The sequence below is a fragment of the Heterocephalus glaber genome, unplaced genomic scaffold, assembly GCF_053883595.1.
Source record: "Heterocephalus glaber isolate CG9 unplaced genomic scaffold, H.glaber_assembly_v1.0 deba00001608, whole genome shotgun sequence".
Taxonomy (NCBI): Eukaryota; Metazoa; Chordata; class Mammalia; order Rodentia; family Bathyergidae; genus Heterocephalus; species Heterocephalus glaber.
Window position 1 is genome coordinate 15,005,201 of NW_028258379.1, and position 23,397 is coordinate 15,028,597.

The following is a 23,397-nucleotide window of genomic DNA, read 5'->3' on the forward strand; positions in this document are numbered from 1 at the left end:
CTCAGCTGTGTCCAGCAATGATGTTAGCACCAAGTATTAACTCACTTCACAAATACCAAGTGCCTACAGAATACCAGAAACTGTTGTAGCCAGAGGACCACATTATCTCTGGAAAATAGAGAGTGATCTCTTTCCTGACTGCCGCTCAGTCAATAGAGGAGATAGATAAACTGGACAATGTAATGCAGAGATACACACACAGTACTTTGGACACATAAAGTAAGCATTGTTAACTCTCAGAGAGGATTAAGAAGGGATTTAGAGAGAGACTTAAAGAATGATTAGAAGTCTTCAGGCAAATAGGAGGGAACACATAAAGATGTGAAGGAGTGCAACAGCCTTGGGGTGTTGGGGTGACAGCCAGCAGTGTAGTATGACTAAAGCTCAGGATCTGTGAAAGTGGAGAGAGGATCAGAACACAGAAGCTATATTATCAGATGCTTAGTCAGGCAGAAGAGTTTGGACTTTATCCTATACAGACAGAAGAGCAACTGAAAGACTTTAAGCAGGGGAATGTGGGATTAGGTTTACATTTCAGAAGGATCTTTGACAGAGGTGTGAAGGATAAGCAAGACCAACTAGCAAGTGAGAATGAAGGCTCAGGAAATTATTCAGATGGACATTCAGGACTTGATGATGGGCAGCAACTCGGCCTGGGTGTTTTCTCTAGTTCTACTTAGGCACCAAAGCCTTGGTGCCCCAGGGTCCCAGGAGAGAAGAGGGCCAAACTCGAACTGTTTTGCTGAAAGGTCTGATCTGGGGGCGATTCGGCGACTGGATAGTCAGGCACCTTCAGGAGGACCAGCCTGGGCAGACAAACAGCGCAGCGGTCTCTGAGAATGCCCACCGCTTCGGGTACACTAGCGCCAGCCGCCTCCCTCCACCGGTAGTTCGCTCTGAACACCCCTCGTGTGCGGCGCATGCCTCGGCCCGCCTCGCTTCCGGTTGCTGTCGGCTCCATATCCGGTGTCCGCCCGCCCTCGGCTCCCCCGCCGCCGCCGCTGCCGCCGCCGCGATGCTGTCTCGGTCCCGCTGTGTGTCCCGGGCGTTCAGCCGCTCCCTCGCCGCCTTCCAGAAGGTATTGTTTGGCCTGACCGGGGCTCCGGCGTGTGAGGAGTGGGCCGGCGGGCGGATGGGTGGGGAGAAGAGCAGGGGCGCAGCGCGCCGCCAGGATCGGGCACCAAGGGCACTGGGACGCGGAGGCCGCGCGCTGGGCGACCGGTGCCGCCCATGCCCTCCTGGCGGTCTTGTGGCTCCTGCGGAGCCCAGGGGCCCTTTATCTTCCCAAAGCAACCGGCGCCGATTGTTGCCTGCTGTACCCACCCTCTGCGTCGGGGCTGAGGGACCGCGCCCGTCCTGACTAATGAGACTGACTCAGAGTTCAGGAGGGGGCGCGGAGCAGCCCCGCAACCCAATTCTGGGGGCCGACTCCGCCCTTCTGTTAAAACCAGCGGGCGTCAATTCTTTTGGGACGTCGAGGTAGTCTGGCAGACCCAGTGTGTTGCACTTACCTTTGGAGTTATGAGATTCACCTGTCAACAGCACTGGGACAGGGTTGAGTGTGCACTTTGAAGAAGCTTTTTTCCCACTCTTTTCATGTTGGGTGACATCGATAATGTTTTCTTTCTCAACAGGGGAACTGCCCTCTAGGGAGACGTTTCCTGCCTGGTAAGTTCTGCCCTTGCAGTTACCTAAAATGCTCGCCCCTAGGGCAGAGCAATGTGAGGAAATCTGGCTCTGTTTCTCATGTTCAAAGACATTTCGGCTCAGATAGCAACAAATCAAAATGCTATTTAATCTGACAGCTGTTACTTATTCATTCAGCACATAATTACTGAGTTTTTACTACGTATTGGGCACTGTGCTAGACCCTCATTTAGGGATATGGTGACTAATTCTTGCCGTGGAGGAGGTTACAGGCTAGTGGGGAAGACAAAGTGAAAATTGCTAAACGAGTGAGCAATCACAAATTGTAATGAGTGCTGAAAAGAATACATAAGAGTGGACAAAAGAGATTTCTTTATTAAGTAGGTGGTGTTAAAGGTGTGACCTGGAGGATGTGACAAAGCTAGTGTAGTGAAGAGAAAAAGAAAGGGCATAGCATCTACAAAGTCCCTGAAAAAGATGATTTAGCTAGAGCACTTTTGTTGGAGAGTGTCATGAGACTATTGGAAGTTTAGATTTTCTCCAAATAGTTTTGTTTTTGGTGGCAGGGGGAGGGATAGTTATAATAGATCTTACATAGCTTATTTTTCAGTAAATGGCATACATTGTTGAATGTGTCCGCTCTTATTGTAGGCTTACTTTGTGCTGAGCATTGTTCTAAGCGATTTCTGTGCAATTTTTAATGTAGTCATCATCAAATAACAAAAAATATATTTGCTTTATTTTACAAATGCATAGTATAAGACCAGAGGGGTTAAGTGTCTTGGCCAAGGTCACACAGCCAACTATTGCTCAAGTTAGAGCCACCTGACTTCTTCCTCAGCCTGACCTCTTAACCCATCATGTTCTCATTTACTAATGTACTCAACAGATTATTTATTGAGTGCTGACTACAAGGCCAGCCCCTGTGCTAGCTAGGTGATGGGGAGACAGATGGTCTCTGCCCTCAAGGAGCTTATGGGCCAGCTAGAGAGACAGAGCAAGTACGTATTTAGGCACACATAAGGACATAATTATATTGTGGTTACTAGGAAGGAGAAGTACAGGGTGTAGTGAGAGGCTGGTATGATGTAGTGTACTTGGGAGGATAATGAATGCAGGGAGAATGTTGATAAAAGCTTCCCCAAAGAAGTGACATTTAAGCTGAAACTTGAAAAAAACATGAGGCAAGAATCCAGGCAGATGGAATAGTTTGTGCAAAGGTCTCTAAGCAGGAAAGGACTTGACCAGTTATAGAAATGGGAAGGAAGCCTGGAAAAATGGGGTTAGATGTTATACAACTGTGTAAAATACTTGAACTTTACCGTAAGAGCCAGAGAAACATAAGGCATCTAGCACATTGTCAGTTCATAGTGGGCTCTCAGTAATAAACTTTCTTTTCAACTGGAAATCATGAAAGATGTCAGAAACATTCTTCTCCACTTTATAGAGTGGCATAACAGAACAAAGAGCCTTGGACTTGGGTTTTTGCATCTTGGCTCAGGGATTCACCATGGGCTAGTCACTTAACATTGGGAAGCCCTATTTATATATGAAGTAATAATGGCAGATGGTCGTTCTATTTCAGAGAGTTGCTGTGAGACTTGAAGATGAGAATAAGGTCATATGTGAAAGTTTTTTATAACCCTAAAGCACTGTACAAATGAAACTTGCAGTAGGATAAACTCTAAATTGGACTCAGGATTCCAGAAATCATGGGCTGCCATAATGTAGGTCAAAGACATGCTATGCTTAGAATTTACACTGCATAGTCTGGTGCTGGTCACAGAGGTGACCGACTGACTTGACTCTGGGAATGTTTGTGAGGTGGTGGGCATAAGGGGAAGCTGTCTCAATTGCTGTCTCAGGAGGAGTTCTTAATAGATCTGAAGGAGGGAAAAAAGACAAAAGAGGCTGTAGTTTTTAGGTATTAGTTGAAGAAATGCAGTTATTTATGATAAGGACAGTTGGTGGGAGAAAGGGGCCCTCACTTTGTTGAGAATGAGTAGGGTGGAAGACTTCAGGAAGAGCAAAGGAAAAATGAGCTGAAAGGTGGGAAGTTTATTTGCTTTGTTTTGAAACAAGCTGGACACCAAGACTAAAGTTCCTCTGCCTTTGCTTCTAGGGTTTAGTCAGGAAAGTTTCTAACCCAGTTCCCTCAAAACCAGACCAAATACCCATTGCTTCTCCATTTTGATTATGTGAAGTTGCAGGATAAGTTGTCACATCTCTTTTCAAGCTTCAGTTGTATTTGAAGATGTGGGGAATAGAGATATTTTATTAGGAAGACAGGGATAACACAAATTTATGCGTTTCTAAGGTAAATAAACTCCTTTGGGCAATGCCATCAGGTATCGCCCCTTTCCTCCCTAAACACATAACCCACTCGCAACCACATTTCTCTCTGCTATTAAGGTTACTTTGGCAGAAAAGTTTGAGAACCAAGATACAGTGTGATTAAAAATTATATTGTCTACAGCTAGTTCTGCTCTGTCTTGGGGTAAGGGAATAAACAGACCTCTTTTCCATCTCATATCCTGTATAAGATAAGAGTTGTTGGTTAAGAGTTGTTTTGTTTCTTGCAGGGGTCTCCTTATGTCAGGGACCAAGTTACCCTGACAGCAGGAAGATTGTGTAAGTATCACGGAGGGTACAGATATATGGCCACCAGGTATTTTCTTAGATAGCAGTTCTAAATTTGACCATCTTGTTTCTTCATTGGTCTCCAGACCTAGAAATTGAGGTGGCTATGTTGGGTCCCTAGACCTAACTTTGATGATCATTTTTTTATCTATTGTGTACCTTGGTGTTAGACCATGCCAATGTTGGGTCAAGAGTATACCTGTTCTAACCAGGTCGTTAGATTATAACAAAAGATAATTTGGAACCCTCTTTTTTTATGGGAATAGAAGTAGAGAGTGCTTCTAAATATTCTAGTTGGATACAGGTGCAACTGAAGTGCTGGAGGCCGTGTTTATTGTAGACATTGAGAGCATCCTCTGGTAGTCTAGTTACAAACAGTTAGAAACAGTAAAAGCAAAAGTCTAGCTGATCCCTGGTACTTTGACTAGTTCAGAAGTAATGCTGTTACCACATAATGCAGAGCTTGGTGAAAGGCCACCCATATGTATTTCAGATTAACTTCTGCTTATACAGGTTGCATAAATGCTACTTTGCTTTCCAAGTGTTTTCAGTGTGGTGATAAGAGGATGCTCTCTAGTAACCTGTTCAAGAGCTATGAAGCTACTTTGTCTATAGGGAGAATCTTCAAAGTGAAGAAACAGCAGATTAGCTTCCTTAATGTGCATCACAATGAGTTTTGTTTAATTCAGAAAATGTTGCACTTGGTACTAGAAGTATGAATTCCTGTGTTATTTTCAGAGTGCAATTTGGCAGTCATGAGTCTTTGAGTTGTGTGTACCTGGTGATCTAACAATTTTGTTTCTAGGAATCTACACTGAGCTAGCACTGTATATCCTGCTTTCTCTCAAAATGGCAGACATCAGGGTTAAGCATGTTAACATGTTCACACTATGATAGTGGGAAAAAAAGCAGATTATAGTGCAAAGTGATTCCATTTTCTGCTGTATAGTACAATCCCATTATAAACATTCTTTTTGCTGTTTCCAAAATTCTGCAATGGACATCAATGCTTTTGTAATTTAAAAAGTTAGACTTGGGATGGGGATTTAGCTCAGTGGTTCTGCCACCTGCCTCGAAAGCTCAAGGTCCCAAGTTTGATCCCCAGTACCAAAAAAAAAAAAAGTTAGACTCAACATACATTATTTATCTGCAATTTAAATGAAAGTTGAGCAACAGTTAATCCTTATGTAATATAACAAGTATTTGAAAGTAAATTATTATTTAAAAAAACTCCAACACTTTCCAGGCATGGTGGCACATGCTTGGGATCCCAGCACTTCGGAGGCTGAGGCAGGAGGATCACTGCAAGTTTGAGGCTAGGCTGGGCTCCATAGTGAGTTCAAGGCCAGCCTAAACTACATACTGAGACCCTGTCTCAAAAAACCACTAAACTTTGGGTTAGATCATCCCTAGTTGTGTTATCCTAAGCTAATACCTAGTTTTATGTTATGTGACATCTTTTTTTTATGAAAGAAGTACTTTATTTAAAAAAATCTTTTATTATAAAATTTTTTTGCTTTTATTTAACAAGTAATTATATGGTTCAAAATTCAGAAGACAAAAAAGGAGTGTCCTTGTCCTCTAGCCCCACTGAATGCCTCTTCCCAGAGGCAGCTGGTGTCCCATGTTCCTGGTGCTGGCTGAGCAGTTTCTGCACTTGTGTGTTACTCCTTAGTTTTTGCCCATAGGCATCTGTGCTTCCCTCCAACTCCCAGTGCTGGAACTCTAACCTAGGGCCTCAGCATACTCTACCACTGAGCTACACTCCCAGCCCTTTTTCTTTTTGTTTTTATTTTGAGACAGAATCTTGCTAAGTTGCCCTAGATGGCATCAAAACCTGAGACCCTCCTGCCTCAGACTCTTCAGTAGCTGGGGTAACAAGGATGTGCCAGCACAGCTGGATGTGGGCATATGTTTTTACATGATTACAAACAACATTTTGTGTTCTCTGCTTTTAAAAATTTACATTTTTCCCCTTGAGTCTATATAGACCATATAAAGTTATTGTGACGAGTCTAAAGATGGCAGCCTCCATAGTGAGGGGTGCCCTGGCACTGCGTACGAATTTTACTTGGCAGGTTGCTTTTTTCCGGAAAATTCCTTGGACTGCAACAGCCAATGAGCTGAGAAAACACTTTGCTCAGTTTGGTCATATACGAAAGTGCATTCTTCCTTTTGATAAAGAGACTGGCTTTTATAAAGGTGTGTGTTGGATTTACTTTTCTTCAGAAGAAGCACTTCAGAATGTAGTGCAACATGAAAATCACATAATTGATGGAGTAAAGGTCCACATTCAAGTTTAAAAACCAAAAATTTTGCAAGGAGATCAAACATCTAATGAAGAGAAAGATTTCTGAGATGATTAAACCCATTAAATAAACACAAAACAAAAAAAATTATGTGACATTATAAAAGTAAAAAAATCAAAAGGCAACTTAAATCTGTTTTACTTTGCTATTGTAAAGGTGCTTGTTGAATATCCATACAATCCTTGAAGTGTAAAAAGTTAAGCCTCCATCGGTACAAGTCATTCTCTCAAATTATATATACCTTTTCGCCCAAGTTACCATGTATTTCTATGTCTCACATTCTTCAGAGGTAATTATTCATGACTTTGTGCCTACACGGTGGTATTGTTCACCATTTTACACTATTTAATGTAAATGCCATACCAGAAAATGCCTTGGTCTTTGAGATTCCTTTGGAATGAATCTAGAATGGATCTCAGCAAGAGAACAGGAGATAGTTTTCGTGGGTTTTTTTTTTTTGCATAACACCTTGTTTTACTTCTGAGTTAACTGTCATATCTTGCTGCTTTATCTGATCTAAATCTGTAGTCCAAGGACAGAATTTCCATTATACCTGGTGCATCAACATGTACCTCTGAGGGAATGATTTATATCTTATTTGGATTTGGTTAGTTAACCTAATCCAGATGCTGAATCCTTTTGGTGAGTCTGCATTTGGACCAAAATACTTACTTTTTTTTTAGAGAAGTAAATGTAAATCTTTCTGTTTGTGAGAACTGGCATTTCATTGCAGTACAGGGCACTATATAAGGCACACAGGCAGCCAAGCTCTGGGACTGTACCTGCTGAGGCAGAATCTGTGGATCTGGCCTGGTGATGAGTACTTTGACAAGTTCCTCTGGATAACAGTGGTGGGCACCCTGGGCAAGTATCCCTGATTTAAAGGGAAGGTGACCTGTAGTGCCTGAACTAGACTAAAATGTGAGTGATTCACCTACTAAAGGAGTTAACTTTTCTGTTTCTTTTGCAGCATTGACAACAGTAGTATCTTCAGTGTTCGCTACTTTAGAACCACAGCTGTGTGCAGTAAGTACCTGTTTTCTTAGGAATGTAGTTTTAGTGGAAAGAGCAACAGCTGGCTAAGTTTAATTAAAGAGAAACATTAAAAAGGAAGGGGGAAAAAAGGACTACTTGTAATTTTTGCTTTATTCCTAGAGAATGATGTGATTACAGTCAATACCCCAGCATTTGCTGAGTCTGTCACAGAGGGAGATGTCAGGTGGGAAAAAGGTAGGATTTAGTTTCCTTTCACTTCTTAAGTTTAAATACCTCCCTAACTGGCTCCCTTCCCCCTATGCTAATTAGTGGAACCTATGGCTTTACACCCCTTTTCTTTTGTGCGGATACATAGCTACATCCACTTTGGCCCCGTAGAAAATCTGCTGAAACTCATGGCTGCTGGAGGCTCTCCCCTGACAGGTAGCCTTTGATTGTCTTTTCAGCTGTTGGGGACACAGTTGCAGAAGATGAAGTGGTTTGTGAGATTGAAACAGATAAGGTGAGCTTGTCCTATGTTAGAGGTAATTTTTCATGATCAACCATGAGCTTTTTTTTTTTTTTTTTTTTTTTTAAGAGTAGGAAAAATTTGAGAGAAAGATAGCTTCTGTCTAAAAGGGACAGAAGAGAGACCAGAAAATGGGTTGCCCCATGAGCTTCTTAATCTAAGGAAAGAAACGGGTTTAGCTGTTCTTTAATTTTTAACTAGCTCTAACCTTAGTTGTAAAAGTGTTGGAGTAACTCATTAAAAAGAAAAGCTATTTTAGATTTTTCTGCAAGTATATACTAAGGCCACCTAGTATCTTAAGTTACTTTAATAACTTTATAACTTCAGTCTGGTAGCTCCATTTTCTTTGTGGTGCATAAGCTGTTCCAGTTGCTTTTCCATGTATCATTTGAAAACAGATTAAGTGAATCTGTTTTAAGGTTTCCACAACAGGATAGAAAAAGTGAATCTTCACAATAGCAATTACTTGTCATTGCTCTGACTCAGAAAGTGTGGCCGTAGGTGTTTCTGCATACAGGGCCTTCAGTAAATCATGTTGCACTCTTGTGACTCATGGCTAGGATTTCATACTGTTAATTTGCTTATGCAGGGTAAAAATGCGAACTCTTTCTTTCCACCTTTCCTCCTTCTTTAGACATCTGTGCAGGTTCCGTCACCAGCAAATGGTGTGATTGAAGCTCTTTTGGTACCGGATGGAGGAAAAGTCGAAGGAGGCACTCCTCTCTTCACACTCAGGAAAACTGGTGGTAAAGAAGTTCTCCGGGTGGTCAAGGTCTCCAGTGTTCCCCCTTGGGCTTGGGGCTGAGTGTACTGTACTAATAATTCTCTGATATCTCAGAGACTCTTTGAGATTCTAGTTGCCCTTGAGGGTATAGGAGGAGTAATATTTATAATAGAGTGAACTTTAAATGTCAAGTTCTAGAAGAAAAGAGTAGTTTTTTAAAAACCCTCATAATATTCCGTCCTTTCCATGGATGTTTCTTATACTGGACCTTTTAAAGTTACAAACAAGGATTCTGAAGGTAGTGTCCCCTTCTCTAACGCTGACATGAGAATCATATGAGAGCTTTGAAAATAATACAGATAGCTGGGTATGGTGGGGCATGCCTGTAATCTCACATTGTGAAAAGCTGAAGCAGGAGGATCACAAGTTTGAGCCCAGGCTAGGCAACTTAGTGACTTAGTGAGACCCTGTCTCAAAAGAAAAAATAAATAAATTTAAAAAGGGAGAGTGTGTGGCTCAGTACAAATGTCCTAGGTTCAGCCCCCAGGACCACAGTACATACATACATACAAACATACAGACAGACATTATTAGGTACTATGACTCGGAGATTCTGATTTATTTATGTTCCTCTAGTGATTCTAATACACAGCAGGACTGAGAGCCACTGTTGTAAAGTGAGAAGAATTATTTCATGTTGTGTGTTACGGAGGATTAAGTATAGTTTCTGTTCTCTCGTAATAGCTCTAGTATTTCTCTTGGGAAGAAATGAGAAAGAAAGAAATTTGTACTGGACCTCATAATCAGTATTAGAGATATGTTTTTCTGATTGTTACATGCTCAAACTACTAACATCTCTTTTATTAAAATAATCAAGCAGAAAGATGTTAGATTGCATCATTAAGGTTAATCAGGGCAAGACAAGAAGTTCGAGGTTGGAAAAAAATGTGTAGTGGTAGGCTAGGAAATAAGATTGAATCTTCCAGTTGAAGTCCATCTTCTCATCATTCATTTTTTAGTGTCAAAAGAAAATTCTTATAAAACTGCTGGATATAAAACTGAATATAATCTCCAGATAGGTAAAAATTGAATCGTCTAAAGTTGTTTATTTATTATATGACTATCATTGATTTATAAGAGTCATCCTGGATGAAATGCTTTGAACTCCTAAGCTTGAATGAACTCGTGCTTAAACTATTTTTTAATGGTGCAGAATATTCTAGCTGAGCACCGTGGTGCATCCCTGTAATCCTAGGATATAGGAAGCTAAGTCACGAGGATCACAAGCTCAATCCTTCTTGGGCTACATGTGAACTTGAACTCAGCCTGGACTACATGTGACATCCTGTTTCAAAAATAATAAAAAAGGGAATATTCTTTTATATGTAATGTTAAAATAGATGAGTTTTATCAGTATTACTATAATTAGAAATGGTAACATTTCTGTGTGTGTTTTAACACTTAAATTGCCTGGGCTTGTTTTGCTTGGAAGTTTTCATTTCCTTGGGCTCAGTAGGACCTTTGAAAATACCTGCTGTGCTGGGTGTGGTGGCACACAGTGGGAAGCTGAGGCAGGAGAATTGCAAATTCAAGACCAGCCTGGGCAATTTAGTGACTTAGTGAGATCCTGTCTCAAAGTAAAACATAAAAAGAGCCAGAGACATAGCTCAGTGTGAAGTCACGAGGTGGCTGAATTTGACAGTTGATATATGTGAATCTGGAAGGCAGCTAAATTGAGCCACTTAATCTGATAGAAGGCATTTAGGGTCCCTGGGGAATAGAGAATAGTGCCTTATGTCATTATATGTATTTCATAGTGTCTTGCATATAGCAAATATTCAGTAGGCATTTGTTAATGGATTGAAAATGGGGCTTTTGCCAGTAAATTTGTTTAGAATCTGCATTTTGGTAGTCTTCATTCCAGACAGTGCCAGTGATGTCTATTTTTCTTTTTTAGCTGCTCCTGCTAAGGCCAAGCCAGCTGAAGCGCCTACTGCAGCCCCGAAAGCAGAGCCTACAGTATCAGCAGTTCCTCCTCCCCCTGCAGCCTCCATACCTACTCAGATGCCACTGGTGCCCTCACCCTCACAGCCTCCTTCTAGCAAACCAGGTAAGCCTCCAAGTCCCACGTTTTTCTCTGGGAGAAGAACACCTTATCAAGTACCATGTTCCCTCACTAGCTATAGGCTGAGACCACTCATGGCTCTGAATAGAACAGGTTGACTGCTTTGTAGAACAATCTCTAGACTTTATACCTTAAACCCTTATATCTGGGTTTACATCCAAGCTTTCTGTTTGCTAGCTGTGTGACTTTGGGCTACTTACTTCCCGAGGAGATTTTTCATTTGTGAAGTCAGAGTGACACTAATACACTTCAGAATATTCTGAGAATTAAGTGATAGTTCAATATGATTACACTGGCATTTACTCAGGAGATGTTCCTTTCCTTCTCTGATGCAGCTGTACCTTCTCTCTTCATTTTCAGTCTCTGCAGTTAAACCCACTGCTACACCTCCACCAAGTGATCCAGGAGCTGGCAGAGGTCTGCGTTCAGAACATCGGGTAAGCCTCTGAGGACTCATTCAAAGAGGTGGGGGGCAGTGTTGAGGTTAATGGAGTATGAGTGTAATTGTGCCTACCATTGAATGGATGGCAGTTCATGCAGTTGGCCTTGATAAAGAAATAGAGTATGGAAAATGGCTTGCTTGCAGTCACATTACCATCAAATGATAGGCTGGAACCTGCAATCTTCTCTACACTTGTCCCATAGTTGTTCCACTGTTTTTCCACTTGTCGTGGTTTTTCCACAGTGGCTTTTCCACTGTGTTATGCTACCAATGAAATGCCCATGAGTAAAATATTTGCAGGGAATGGTAACTTAGTAACACACTTCCTCCCTCCCATAGTGATGCACACTTTAAAGAGGTAGTTTAGTGAGAGCTCTCATTGTATACTTCCTGGATACTTAGCTATAGTTAAGGTATGTAATACACAGTAGCAATATATGTTAGGCCAAAGATAAAACCTTAAGGAAGTATGATCAAGAGTTAGGGTTCCTCTGCCTGAAAATGCTTCCTAAAAATACTGTGACCTCAGGAATTTGTTGCTTGTAAGTTTCCGTTCCATAAGTAGCTGTTCTCATGCAAAGCTTTACCAATAGAAATTGCCCCTTCAGTGATGATTCTTAGATTAGCTGGACAGAACTACACTGCATTCTTCCTTTTTATGTATTGGTTTTGGTGTGTAAATCATACCATTTCCTGGGCCTCCATTCTTGGTCAAACTTTACTCACATCTGAGTGAGTACTTTTGCCCTCTGTTTTCTCATTGTTGCTCAGAGAAGGAAAGCCACCACAAAAAAGGGGAGGGAAGCCTGGAGCTCTTGTCATACTTAAATCTGATACTCTTTGCCATCCACTCCTGGCAAGCTTAATCATCTGACTATGTAGGGAGTCCTCAAGCCAGAGATCATACTGTCAATACTTATTCTACTTTCACTTTCAGGAAAAAATGAACAGGATGCGGCAGCGAATTGCTCAACGTCTGAAAGAGGCCCAGAATACTTGTGCAATGCTGACCACTTTCAATGAGATTGACATGAGGTGGGATCTCTATCCCTTTTACTCGCCATGTCTCCATGTTCTTTTTTTGTTTGTTTTTGATACCGGGGATCGAACTCGGGACCTTGCACTGGTGAGGCAGGTGGCAGAACCACTGAGCTAAATCCCTGGCCCTTCTTCTTTTGGGGAGAACACTTAACTTGCCCCAGTCCTACCTATTGCTGCTTGCAAAACTAGCTGGACAAAGAAGTACTTCTTGGCTTTATTTGGTGTTGACTTACACAGGACGACCCTTGGTTTTGTCCTCTCGGATTTTCTTCTTTTTTTGGTACCAGGGATTGAATTTGGGTCCTTGCGCTTGCGAGGCAGGTGGCAGAACCACTGAGCTAAATCCTCACCCCCCTCTCTGATTTTCTTAATACTATGCCTGTCTCCTCTGTGACTTAGCCTTTCAGACTTTCATACCTGGGTCTTGTGATTTCTGATAAGGCTAGTAATAGTTTTAAACTCTGATGCTTAATGTCAGATTGCCAAGCAGAGATGGCGCACCCTGGCCAATAGGGCTTAATCCCAGGCCTAGTCATGGATGGAGAACCCCTGACAGAATTCCTGGAGCCAAGGCCCTTCATGCTGATATTTTTCCGACAGTTGACTGCTCCTTGTACATGTTCCTGTGACTCACAATCAGGCAAGGGTTGTCCTCTTTCATTTTTTCCAGCTTTGGTAATGAAATGGAAAGTAGGTTGTGTTTAAAAATAAAAATATCAGAATATTAAAAGAACTAATTCACTGAACCCATTTCTCTGGTGAGCTAATTGTTGATTCACCTGTTTTCAAGACCTTTTTTTCCCCTTAATACTGGAAGATCGAACCCAGAGAAGCTCTACCATTTAGCTCCATCTCCAACCCTGTACATATGTACGTATATATGTATTTATTCATTTTGAGATACAGTCTTGCTGAGTTGCCCAGGTGGTACTTGAACTTATGATCCTTCTGCCTCAGCCTCCCTGAGTGCAGGGATTATAGGCATGTGCCACTGCACCCAGCTTTCTTCAAGATTTTGGTTTGTGCAAGTATCAGCACTATAGGGAAGAGAAAGTAGTTTAATTTAACAAACATATTTTGAGTGCTTATTATCTACTGGCAGCTAAAGTATGGAATTCAAGAGGGATATAGAGATGAGTAAAAGAGGCTCTGGCTCTCTAGAGCTTATCATTTGATTTGAATGAACTCAAAGTCTAAGGGAAAAAATGAAATTATAAAAATGAGTATGAGGGCCAGAGATTTAGCTCAGTGGTCCCACCGCCTGCCTCACAAGTGCAAGGACCTGGGTTTGATCCCTGGTACCAAAAAAAAAAGAATATGAAACGGAGAAAGGAGTGAGTTCATTTGCTTTTGAGATTGAAGGTAGTGGTGGCAAGGGTAAGGTTTAGGAGGGTTTCCTGGAGAAAAGAGTTTTTAATAGGTTTTCAAGAATGACTGTTATTCCACTGGACATGGCAGTGCGTGCCTGTAATCTCAGCTACTTGGGAGGCTGAGGTAGGAGGATCTCAAGTTTGAGGCCAGCCTGGGCAGCTTAGCAAGAACCTGTCTTGGGGCTGGGGATGTAGTTCAGTGGTAGAGCACTTGCCCAGCATGTGCAAAGCCCTAGGTTCAATCTCTGGTACCTTGAGAGAATATGACTAGCATTTTAACAAGTAGCATTATAGTGAAAGGTCATTCCAGACAATGTGAACAGTCTGGACCATGACATAGGCAAAACTATAAGAAATAGTCAAAGATAATTTCTGCCATTAAAAATAGGCATGTTACCATTATATATATGTAAAATGTACCAATAAATGTTTTGTATAAAAAATTTTAAAAATATGTATAGGAAAGAATGGTAAAGAAGAGCATATTTTTGAATGTTTTGAATGCCAGGGTAAGAATTTATATTAAATCAGGAGGTAAACCATCAAGTCTTCAGGTCATTTATCTCTTTTCTTCATTTTGTCCGGAGTATTAAATCTGCTCATCTACTTTTTTTTTGAGGTGCTAGGGATTGAATCTAGGGCCACATATGTTCTAAGGAAGTACTCTACCACTGAGCTACATCTCCAGCTCTGCTTTTCCACTTTTCATCAGAGAAATTTGTTTTCCTTTGGAAGGGGTCTGAAAAATAAAAAGGCGTGGCTCATTAGGGCACAGTTGATAGTTTGTGGTACTTTTAGTATATGTCATTCATTCTGTTAAGCTTTCTAAAGAGACTGGATGTCATTCCACCCACAGATTCTCTGTTGCCTGTAGTTCACAGGGAAGGACCTTACCTAATGAATCACAAAGGCTACAGCTTATGTTTCAGTGCATTAGGGCCAAATTGAATTGGACTTTGAAATTCTACCCAGTTTCTTAAGACGAAACATGTAAATATTTGTGGCTCTGAAGGATCCAGTTGGCTCAATAGCCTTAATCGGAAGTTAAGTACAATGGCTGTATCTCTTTTCAGTAGCTAATTGAGGTGTCACCTAACAGTGGCCTAGGGTCTCACTGCCAGTAATTTGGTTTAGATCGAGTGCCCTTTGGGTCTTGTGTGGATTAGCTAACCTATAAGGGCCCTTTCTGAGACTTCCCCCTTTCCCCTGTTGTTCCAGTTCTGCCTCCAAGGGCAGAGCTCTGAAATAGAAACTCCTTAATGACCAGACAGTGGCATTCAGGCAGGTTTGAGAGCAGAGATATTTATCATTTCTCTTTCCCTATTCTGCAACCCTTCTGTCTTGGGAACCAGTAATGTCTTTAGAGTGGTAATCCTAGCACTAAATAAGGTTAGACTCAGGAATACAAACATTTAAAACCCAATCAGTTCCCCTAGGAAATTTTCCTTTTTAAAAAACAAAAAGTCTGAAGGGAGCAGTTAAAGTTGTACCACATCCTATCTTTCGTGCTAATGTTGAATTAAGCCATTATAGGGGGAAAAGGAGAACTGAGCATTTTGGCCTGAGATAAAGTTAAATTTTATTTTTATCTTGAAATACTGTTCCGATAAATACAGAAGTTTCTGCAGCAAAATGATGGGAAAGCCATTTTGCACTAACCTTGCTGTGTATGAAAAGCCAGTCCTGACAGCCAAAAGCTGTTCACATTGGAAAGGCTTCTTAGCAGGGAGGCCCTGCTGCTGAATCTGAAGGGGACAGGCCTCCCTCCACATGAGAGCATTTTTCTAAATAACGAGAAAACCACATTTGCTGGGGATTTGGCTCAGTGGTTCTGGCTCCTGCCTCGAAAGCGCAAGGACCCAAGTTCAATCCCCGGTACCAAAAAAAAAAAAGAAAACCACATTTATTAAACTAATTTTAAGGGCAAGCACTATGTCTTCATTGTCTTTGTATCTTGGTACCCAACCCTGACTCTCAAATGTGGTGGTGTTGCAGTGCCTGTTTTAAAGAAACAAACAGAACTGCTAACTCTGCAGAGATGAAGAGAGAATCTGCTGAAAAAAAATGTCATTTGCCCTCTCCTGTATACCCATGAATGCTTTTGCTCACATGGAGCCCATTCACCTGTGGATGGTTTTGTTTTAATTTTTCTCTAGAAAGCAAGACTATTGCAAGGAAAACAATCAGGTTTGGTGGTTTTTAAAAAATAATTCTGGGCCAGGGATTTAGCTCAGTGGTTTCTCTGCCTGCTGTGCAAGCACAAGGACCCAAGTTCAATCCCCAGTACCAAAAAAAAAAAAAAAATTCTGGCCGGGCATGTTGTCACACACCTGTAATCTCCACACTCAAGATGCTGAGGCAGGAGGATTGCCTCGAGTTTGAGGCCAGCCTGGGCTGCCTAGTGAGTTCAAGGCCAGCTTGAACTACACAGTAAGACCCTGTCTCAAAAATAAAAATAATTCTGACAGATATTACTTATTTTATAGACTAAATATTTTTTTTCCCCAAGATGGATAGCTCGTGATTTTAATGTAGTCTGAAATATTTTCTCATCGGTGTGCCATTGTGATCTCTCCTTTTGTACCAGGGATCAAACTCAGGACCTTGTGCTTGCGAGACAGGTGCAGTGCCACTGAGCTACATCCCTGGCCCTCTCCTTCATTTTCTTTATCACTGAAACCTGTGACTTCTAGAACATGAGAAAGCCTTGTAAAGGGCTCAACCCACCCTAAAGAGATATTAGTCCTGATTCTTTCTATGTATTTATTTTTTATGTACTGGGGATTGATCCCAGGGCCTTTGCAATGAGCTACATCTCCATCCTCTTTAAAAAATTTTTTTTATTTTGAAACCAGGTCTTGGTAAGTTGCTTAGTTGCCCAGGCTGGTGTCAGATTTGTAGTCTTCTTGCTTCAGCCTTCCAGAGTAGTGGGATTGCAGGCATGCACCCCTATACCCAGCTTCATCCTAATTCTTTTATATCTGGTTTTTGTGAAAGAACAAGGTTATTGTATTGACCTTTAGTGAAATATTTCTCTCTTTTTTGGTACCGGGGATCGAACTGAGGTCCTTGCACTTGTGAGGCAGGTGGTGGTACCACTGAGCTTAATCCCCAGCCCTTGTGAAATATTTCAAAGCTTGAACTTAGGTAGATGGTATAGAATAGGGGAAAGCTCACCCAAGCTTCTTTTGTGGTCACTTTTCTTTTGTAACATATTTTACAGTAACATCCAGGAAATGAGAGCTCGGCACAAAGATGCTTTCCTAAAAAAACATAACCTCAAACTAGGCTTCATGTCGGCATTTGTGAAGGCCTCAGCCTTTGCCTTGCAGGAGCAGCCTGTTGTAAATGCAGGTGAGTCGCTTGTGGCCAGAATTGCAGAGGTCTTGGGAGGTAGGTATATGAACACAAACTGCTCCAACATTTTGGGGTCAGCACACTGGGCCCTTTTATTTCCTAACTCTGGAAATATGGCTGGTTTTCCCAGGGATTCCTTGATTCACCTTCCTGAAATGCCATTATGGTTACTGTCTTCCCACCAGATGGGCAGAATAGTTTCTCTTCCCAGTGCACAGTGTGGCAGCTGCTTTGGCTGCATATCCTCCAGGCTGCCTCAGGTTGGGATGGAAGCTTGTGGTCTTGCCTGTTTCTCAAGCCCCCAGCTCACCCACTATGTGCCCTGTTATGTTGGGGCCTGACTTCCACACTTGACTTAGGCTGAGTGTTGACCTTTGATCTCTTTGAGATGAGCCTTTTTGGGAAGCCTTTGGTTTGGCCTCCTTGTGGACTTGGTACTAGTTCTTTCCTTTTTACTCACCCATTTTTTTCTGTATTGAGACACTTCTTTGTTCCCTGGAAGGTTGGAGAGGGGTCAGTGACACTTGAAATCCTCAGCAAGGGATCTAGAAGTAGGAGTCCTAGTCCTTTCCTTGGAGTGCTGTGCTGTAGGTAGATAGGCGGCTTTCTCTGCTTTGCCCAATGTATTCTTTTGTTTCTCACATTCTTTTCACATCTTTCTGACTGGCTTTCTCTTTTCCCTCAGCCCCCTTTTATTCTGCTTGCACACACTTGTGGGCATCTGTGAAAGTTTTCTTAGCTTCTGTTCATTCACATGCTTTCCTTGGTGCCTTGTCTAACATAACCACATACTCTGTGGGAAAAATTCCCAAGCTTTTTTTTTTTTTTTTTTTCTTCCATATTTGGGATCGAACTCAGGACCTTGCTCTTGAGAGGCAGGCACAGCGCCACTGAGCTACATCCCCAGCCCTCCCAAGCTTTTATTTTCTCATAAATACTAGATATAAATGTTCAGCTGCTGGCTTGCTATCTCACACTGACATAGTTAAAAGTTGGACCACCCAAGTTCCTCCTGAATCTCATAGTGAGAGGCTTCCCCTTCCTCTTGTTGAGAGTGGGAACCAGAACGGACAGCATCTCTAAACCCTGTCTTCGTTTGCCGATTTGCCCCTTTGGAGCACTTAATAACACTGGGTGTTCTCCGCTAAGGGAGGGCATGAGTAGAGCTAGTTAGCCAGAACTTAGTACACTCGTATCCCATGGAAGCCAGCTGAGCCTAAGGACTGCCAAAGAACAGATGCTACTGCCACACACAGGGAGGTCAATCAGGGGACTTGGGAGATGGTATTGTTGTTTGGGATGGGAGTAAGTAGAGTACCACCTGCCATTTGTAATGTAATCATCTTTGTGGTGGTTGACCAGACCACATTGTAGCAAGCACTGCAGATTCTTACTCCGTTAATGCAAATATCATCTCATTAGCCCTAGCCTGGGGCAGTGTATATGACGTGTGTTCTCTCTCATAGTGATTGATGATGCAACCAAAGAGGTGGTGTATAGGGACTACATTGACATCAGTGTTGCAGTGGCTACTCCACGGGTATGTCGGGGCAGGAGGTGGAAATGCTGATCTTGAATCCTCAGCATAACTGTGTGAAGAAGCAGATCATATGGAGAGATCATTTCTGTAATTCTATATTTTTAATGTTTGTAATAATTTTTTTTCTTTAACCATACCACATTCTTATCTTAATGCCAAGCCTAAATATCTTAGGCTTTCTTAATTGCAGTGAGTAATAAAAGGTATTCTGAGTAGGGGAAAGCATTGAGTTGAATCAAGGAAGTTTAACTTGTAGTGAACGTATAGGATACTGTTAATTTGCAACTGAAGACAGCTTTTCACTCTTTAGGGTCTGGTGGTTCCTGTCATCAGGAATGTGGAAACTATGAATTATGCAGATATTGAACGAACCATCAGTGAACTGGGAGAGAAGGTAAAGTAGAAAGAAGCATGTGTATGAGGTGCTGGGCCAAAGAAGAGAGAGAGACTGCAGAAGGTTGGGCTCACCAGCTAGGAGTATTCAAGGAGATATAGCCTCACTTGTTTCCTGAGAAGTTTCTAGCTGCCAAGAAAGGTGGTAGCCCATGAGAGCTAAGTACAGACATCCAGCATAGCCTAGCATCTTCAGGTGACTGAAATCTTATCAAGAAGACTTGGTTGGGGAAGAAAGGTGGTCTGGAGTCATGCGGCTTCTCCAGTGGAGCACTATTTTCAGTCTCCTCAGCTGAACAGCTGTCATGTGGAAGCTGGAGCTATCACTAATACCTCAGATACAGCTTTCTGGACTTACTTTCTTTGGGTGAAAGAACTTGAGTTAGCTTAATGTTTTAATTATGAAATTTCTGTCTTTAGGCCCGAAAGAATGAACTTGCCATTGAAGATATGGATGGTGGTACTTTCACTATTAGCAATGGAGGCGTGTTCGGCTCGCTCTTTGGAACACCCATCATCAACCCCCCTCAGTCTGCCATCCTTGGCATGCATGCCATTTTCGACAGGCCAGTGGCTGTGGGGGGCAAGGTAGGAACCCTCACTTCTAAGGTCCTAATAGCCAGCTGATGATAAGAAGGAATCGAAATGATTATTATAAGGCAGTCACTGTAATTTCAAGCCTAAGTTATATCTCTTAGTTTCTAATTAATAACTAAGATGCTGATTCTAAAATTGTTATCTATGGGTCAGCATCATCTGGGAACTTGTTAGAAGTGCAGATTCTTGGACCTTTCTCAAAGTTCCAGAAGCAGATGTGTAGACATTCTGTTATGCCTTAAAAGTTTGAGAAGCATGGAGCTGAAAAGGCTCACCCCTTCACCTGGGACATGCTTCTTTGCCAACTAGGTAGGGACTGAGGGATAGAGTTAGAAATGTAGTCCTTGCTCCAGGGAACAGGACAAGAAAGCACAGCAATTTATGAACTGCAGAGTTGTGTGGTCATGCTTAGAAGTTTTCTGGTAGTTCAAGGAATTAGGTCAAAGGGGCTTCAACTAGTTCTTAAAAGATAGGTTGGTAGCCAGGCATTGGTAGTGTATGCCTGTAATCCCTGTAATCAGGAGGCTGAGGCAGGAGGATCATGGCAAGTTCAGGGCCAGCCTGGGCTACATAGTGAGTTCAAGACTAGCCTGAACTACATGGCAAGACCTTGTCCAAAAATAAAAAAGATTAGTAGGAAAAAAGCTTTCTGAGACACATGTATTTGGAAGCGTTTTGGATCATTAACTTCTTTGTGAACCCCAAAACCCTAGATCTTATCCCTTAAAAGTGGCCATACACCCACTTTGTCAGAATTTGTGGGACCTACAAATTTATTTCTTTAAATTTAACTCTAAGGTGGAGGTGTGGCTCAGTGGTAGTGTGCTTGTCCAGCATGCATATGACTCTGGGTTTGATTCTCAGCTCCACAAAAGTAAATAAGATGTAACTCAAAAACACCTACTCCAAGCAGCTGGAATTGAAGAGAAAACCTTTTCTGTAGATAACAGATGAGTTGGAGGGCAGAGTTGTTTCTTGTTTAAACTTTTTTTCTGAGTAGGGGAACTGTGCACTAAAGGTGAAGGTTAGTCTTTGAAATTGTCCAAAGTATGCAGAAGTAACATTAGTAGGAAAGGCTGTAGAACTAGGAGCTTTCCTATGGGCTGTGTGTTCTCATCTCCCTCCTTCAGTGGGGTTTCCCTGCCCTACTGGAGACAGACCTTTTAACCTCTCATCTCTGCAGGTGGAGGTGCGGCCTATGATGTATGTGGCACTGACCTATGATCACCGGCTGATTGATGGCAGAGAGGCTGTGACTTTCCTCCGCAAAATCAAGGCAGCAGTAGAGGATCCCAGAGTCCTCCTCCTGGACCTTTAGGAGGAGGCCATATGCCCTACAAATCAATCATGCAGGAACTGAAAACCAGACTTCTCCCTGTCCCCCATGGGTCCCAAGTTAGCCTGGTGACAGGCAGTCACAGGCTATTGGCCTGAAGCAAGGAAGCCAGGGCACGCACTATGTAACCAGCAGTCATAGGTCTTCTCTTGTTATCCCTGCTGGGTTCTCTCACTCTTATATCCTCTCTTGCCTTCAAATATCTTAATTTGCTTAGGCTTGAGAGAGAGGACCTTATAATGGATGCTCATTAATATTCCTGCTTTTCTTTGGTTAGTCCTCTGCAAAGATGATTTTGCTTCTCCCCATTGCCAGTATGCCATAGGGAAACCACTGGGGACCATGTGACAGTTTCCATCTTTGGAAAGTGATCTCCAGAGATGTCTAGGGAGGATACTGTGCCTCCCAAACTCAGAGCAGCATCTTCTCCGGCTATCCACATTTTCACTTGATGCCACCTGTGTGGAGGTATTGAACACAGGTGAAGAGGTGCTGCTGTGCTTCTTAAATGGCACCATCATTTTCAGTTTTCAGTGACTTCAAAATGCCTCTTCTACCTCTTCCAGGAAGCGCAGGCCAGGGGATCTAGGGGTGGGGGGGGAGTGCTCAGTGGGAGGAGAGGACAGTGTTGCTGTGAGGTCATATTATAATCATAGATGGGAGCAGAACCCAGGCCTGCCCTCATGCTCTCACGTCATTGGCTCACACCAGGAAAACTTATTTTGGCATACTCGTACATGACTGTGGTCACACCAACCCTTTCCAGGCTGCTAGGAGCTGTTCTAGTACGTTGTTCTTGTTTAGAGCAGATGCTAGCACATGGCAGTAAAGGAGAGCCTGGTCACAGTGATGTTGAGAGTCTGGGAGGGGAGGCATCCTGTGACCAGCTCAGATTGACTTGAGCTTCTAAGTTCAAGTTGATTTAAGCATGTGGACTGAGATGTCGTCTTTCTCCCCATGTGGCCTGCAAGGAAGTAAGGGCTTGGCTCCTCCCCTGCCGGATACAGATCTAGGGGAGAATGGAATGTGGTGGGGACCAGCCCTAAGGTGTCAGTGCCTGGTGGTAAAGTGGCTGATGTCATCTCAGGTGCTGCATTTTGTGTCTGGGCACTCATTGGAATTCCTTGGAGTGTGGTTGAATGCAAGTGTCGTGTCATGAAAGCTGCTGGGCTTTATGGCTTTGTATCTGCTGCATCCAGGCCTGAGACTGCTGGCACTTGACATGGAGCCATTAGTGCAGTGCCCCTTTTTAATCTGGAGCCAAGAGGCAAGGCTGGGGGGAGGGGTGGGGGAGGTGCCAGTACTGAGTGCCTGCAGTATCTGCTACTCTGTCTTCACCGAGCAGAACTTGTAACTCCAATATTTAAAGAAACTGATTTTGAATGAAAATTAAAGGACAGTTATTCTCAAGCAGGGTTCCTGCATCTGTGCTCCTTTTGGTTCCTGAGGTTGTACAAGGGCCTACCGCTGCTGCACCAATGAGTGTCATTAGCTTTGAAAGCCACTTAATGTCCTACTGGCTATCCTGTGGTCCTGTGCTTTTGACATAAGTTACCACTGTATTAATACAACAGAAGGTGGAACCCTCTCTGCCTGCTGAGAAAGCATGCTTTTCTCTTAAGGCCCCAGATTTCTGCCAGGGAGCCCGTGAGCCAAGAGTCAGACCAGACTTATGCAGGAAAATTGTGGTTCTGCCAAGTCCCCTCTAAATGTCACCAGACAGCTTTACTTTTGTGGGGGCTTGCATTACTTTTGGGATGGATTGGGGAGGTGGGACATCTCGAAATTTCACTTGGGCTGGATCATGTGTATACTAAAGTGCTCTGGATCAGCATACACAAATGAGGGTAGGTCATCTCCTAGGAGCAGGTGGCTATGAGGGTCAGGGGACAGCACTGGTAGCTAACCTAGACTGACTGCAGGTGACAGGCATGGTAGCAGTCCAGCTTTAAATGCAGCCTATATTTCCACACAGAATCCTTGTCTGCTGATCGGCTTAAAGTGAGACCATCCTTCTATGGAGAAGGAAGGAAGTAGATCTTACAGGGTAGAACTAGAGCTTGTAAATAGTGGGTGGGGGGAAACTGGGCTCATGAAAGAAAGAATTTTAGAACTGTCTGTCAGGTCTAGGCCTTGTTGTCAAAGCTTTAATTTTTCTAGTAGACTTACAAAGTAGCCCCATTTTCTTGAAAGGTCCACCTAAGCCTATTAGGGCTGGGACAACAGTATTCTAAACTGAAGGCCCAATAAAGAGCCAGATGTGCTGCATGTGTTGGCTGGATGACGCCCAGAAGTGTCTTGCACTTCCTGAAGCAGTGGCTGGAAGTGGTCTGGCCTGATGGGAGTGTGACAGCAGGAGGAAGAGATTGGAG

At 42.7% G+C, this 23,397-nt stretch overlaps 1 protein-coding gene and 1 pseudogene across 1 annotated transcript; both read left to right on the forward strand.

The window, feature by feature from the left end:
- The first annotated feature begins 952 nt into the window (after positions 1-952).
- On the forward strand, positions 953-22,435 carry Dlst (dihydrolipoamide S-succinyltransferase). Its single transcript, XM_004837190.4, has 15 exons — positions 953-1,078; positions 1,635-1,668; positions 4,230-4,278; positions 7,567-7,622; positions 7,752-7,826; positions 8,039-8,094; positions 8,735-8,846; positions 10,782-10,934; positions 11,310-11,386; positions 12,329-12,426; positions 17,026-17,156; positions 18,626-18,699; positions 19,010-19,093; positions 19,513-19,680; positions 20,873-22,435. Exons 1-15 carry the CDS (start codon positions 1,016-1,018, stop codon positions 21,005-21,007), a joined length of 1,365 nt encoding a protein of 454 aa, XP_004837247.1. The 5' UTR covers positions 953-1,015; the 3' UTR covers positions 21,008-22,435.
- Positions 6,170-6,802, forward strand: LOC147822764 (SRA stem-loop-interacting RNA-binding protein, mitochondrial pseudogene; annotated as a pseudogene).
- Positions 22,436-23,397: the final 962 nt, after the last annotated feature.

Excerpts from the sequence above, each read along its gene's own strand:
- Dlst (XM_004837190.4), top strand. The coding sequence starts at position 1,016 with ATGCTGTCTCGGTCCCGCTGTGTGTCCCGGGCGTTCAGCCGCTCCCTC. Across the intron at positions 4,279-7,566 it reads CCTGACAGCAGGAAGATTGT|CATTGACAACAGTAGTATCT; the intron begins GTAAGTATCACG and ends TTTCTTTTGCAG. Across the intron at positions 12,427-17,025 it reads TTCAATGAGATTGACATGAG|TAACATCCAGGAAATGAGAG; the intron begins GTGGGATCTCTA and ends CATATTTTACAG.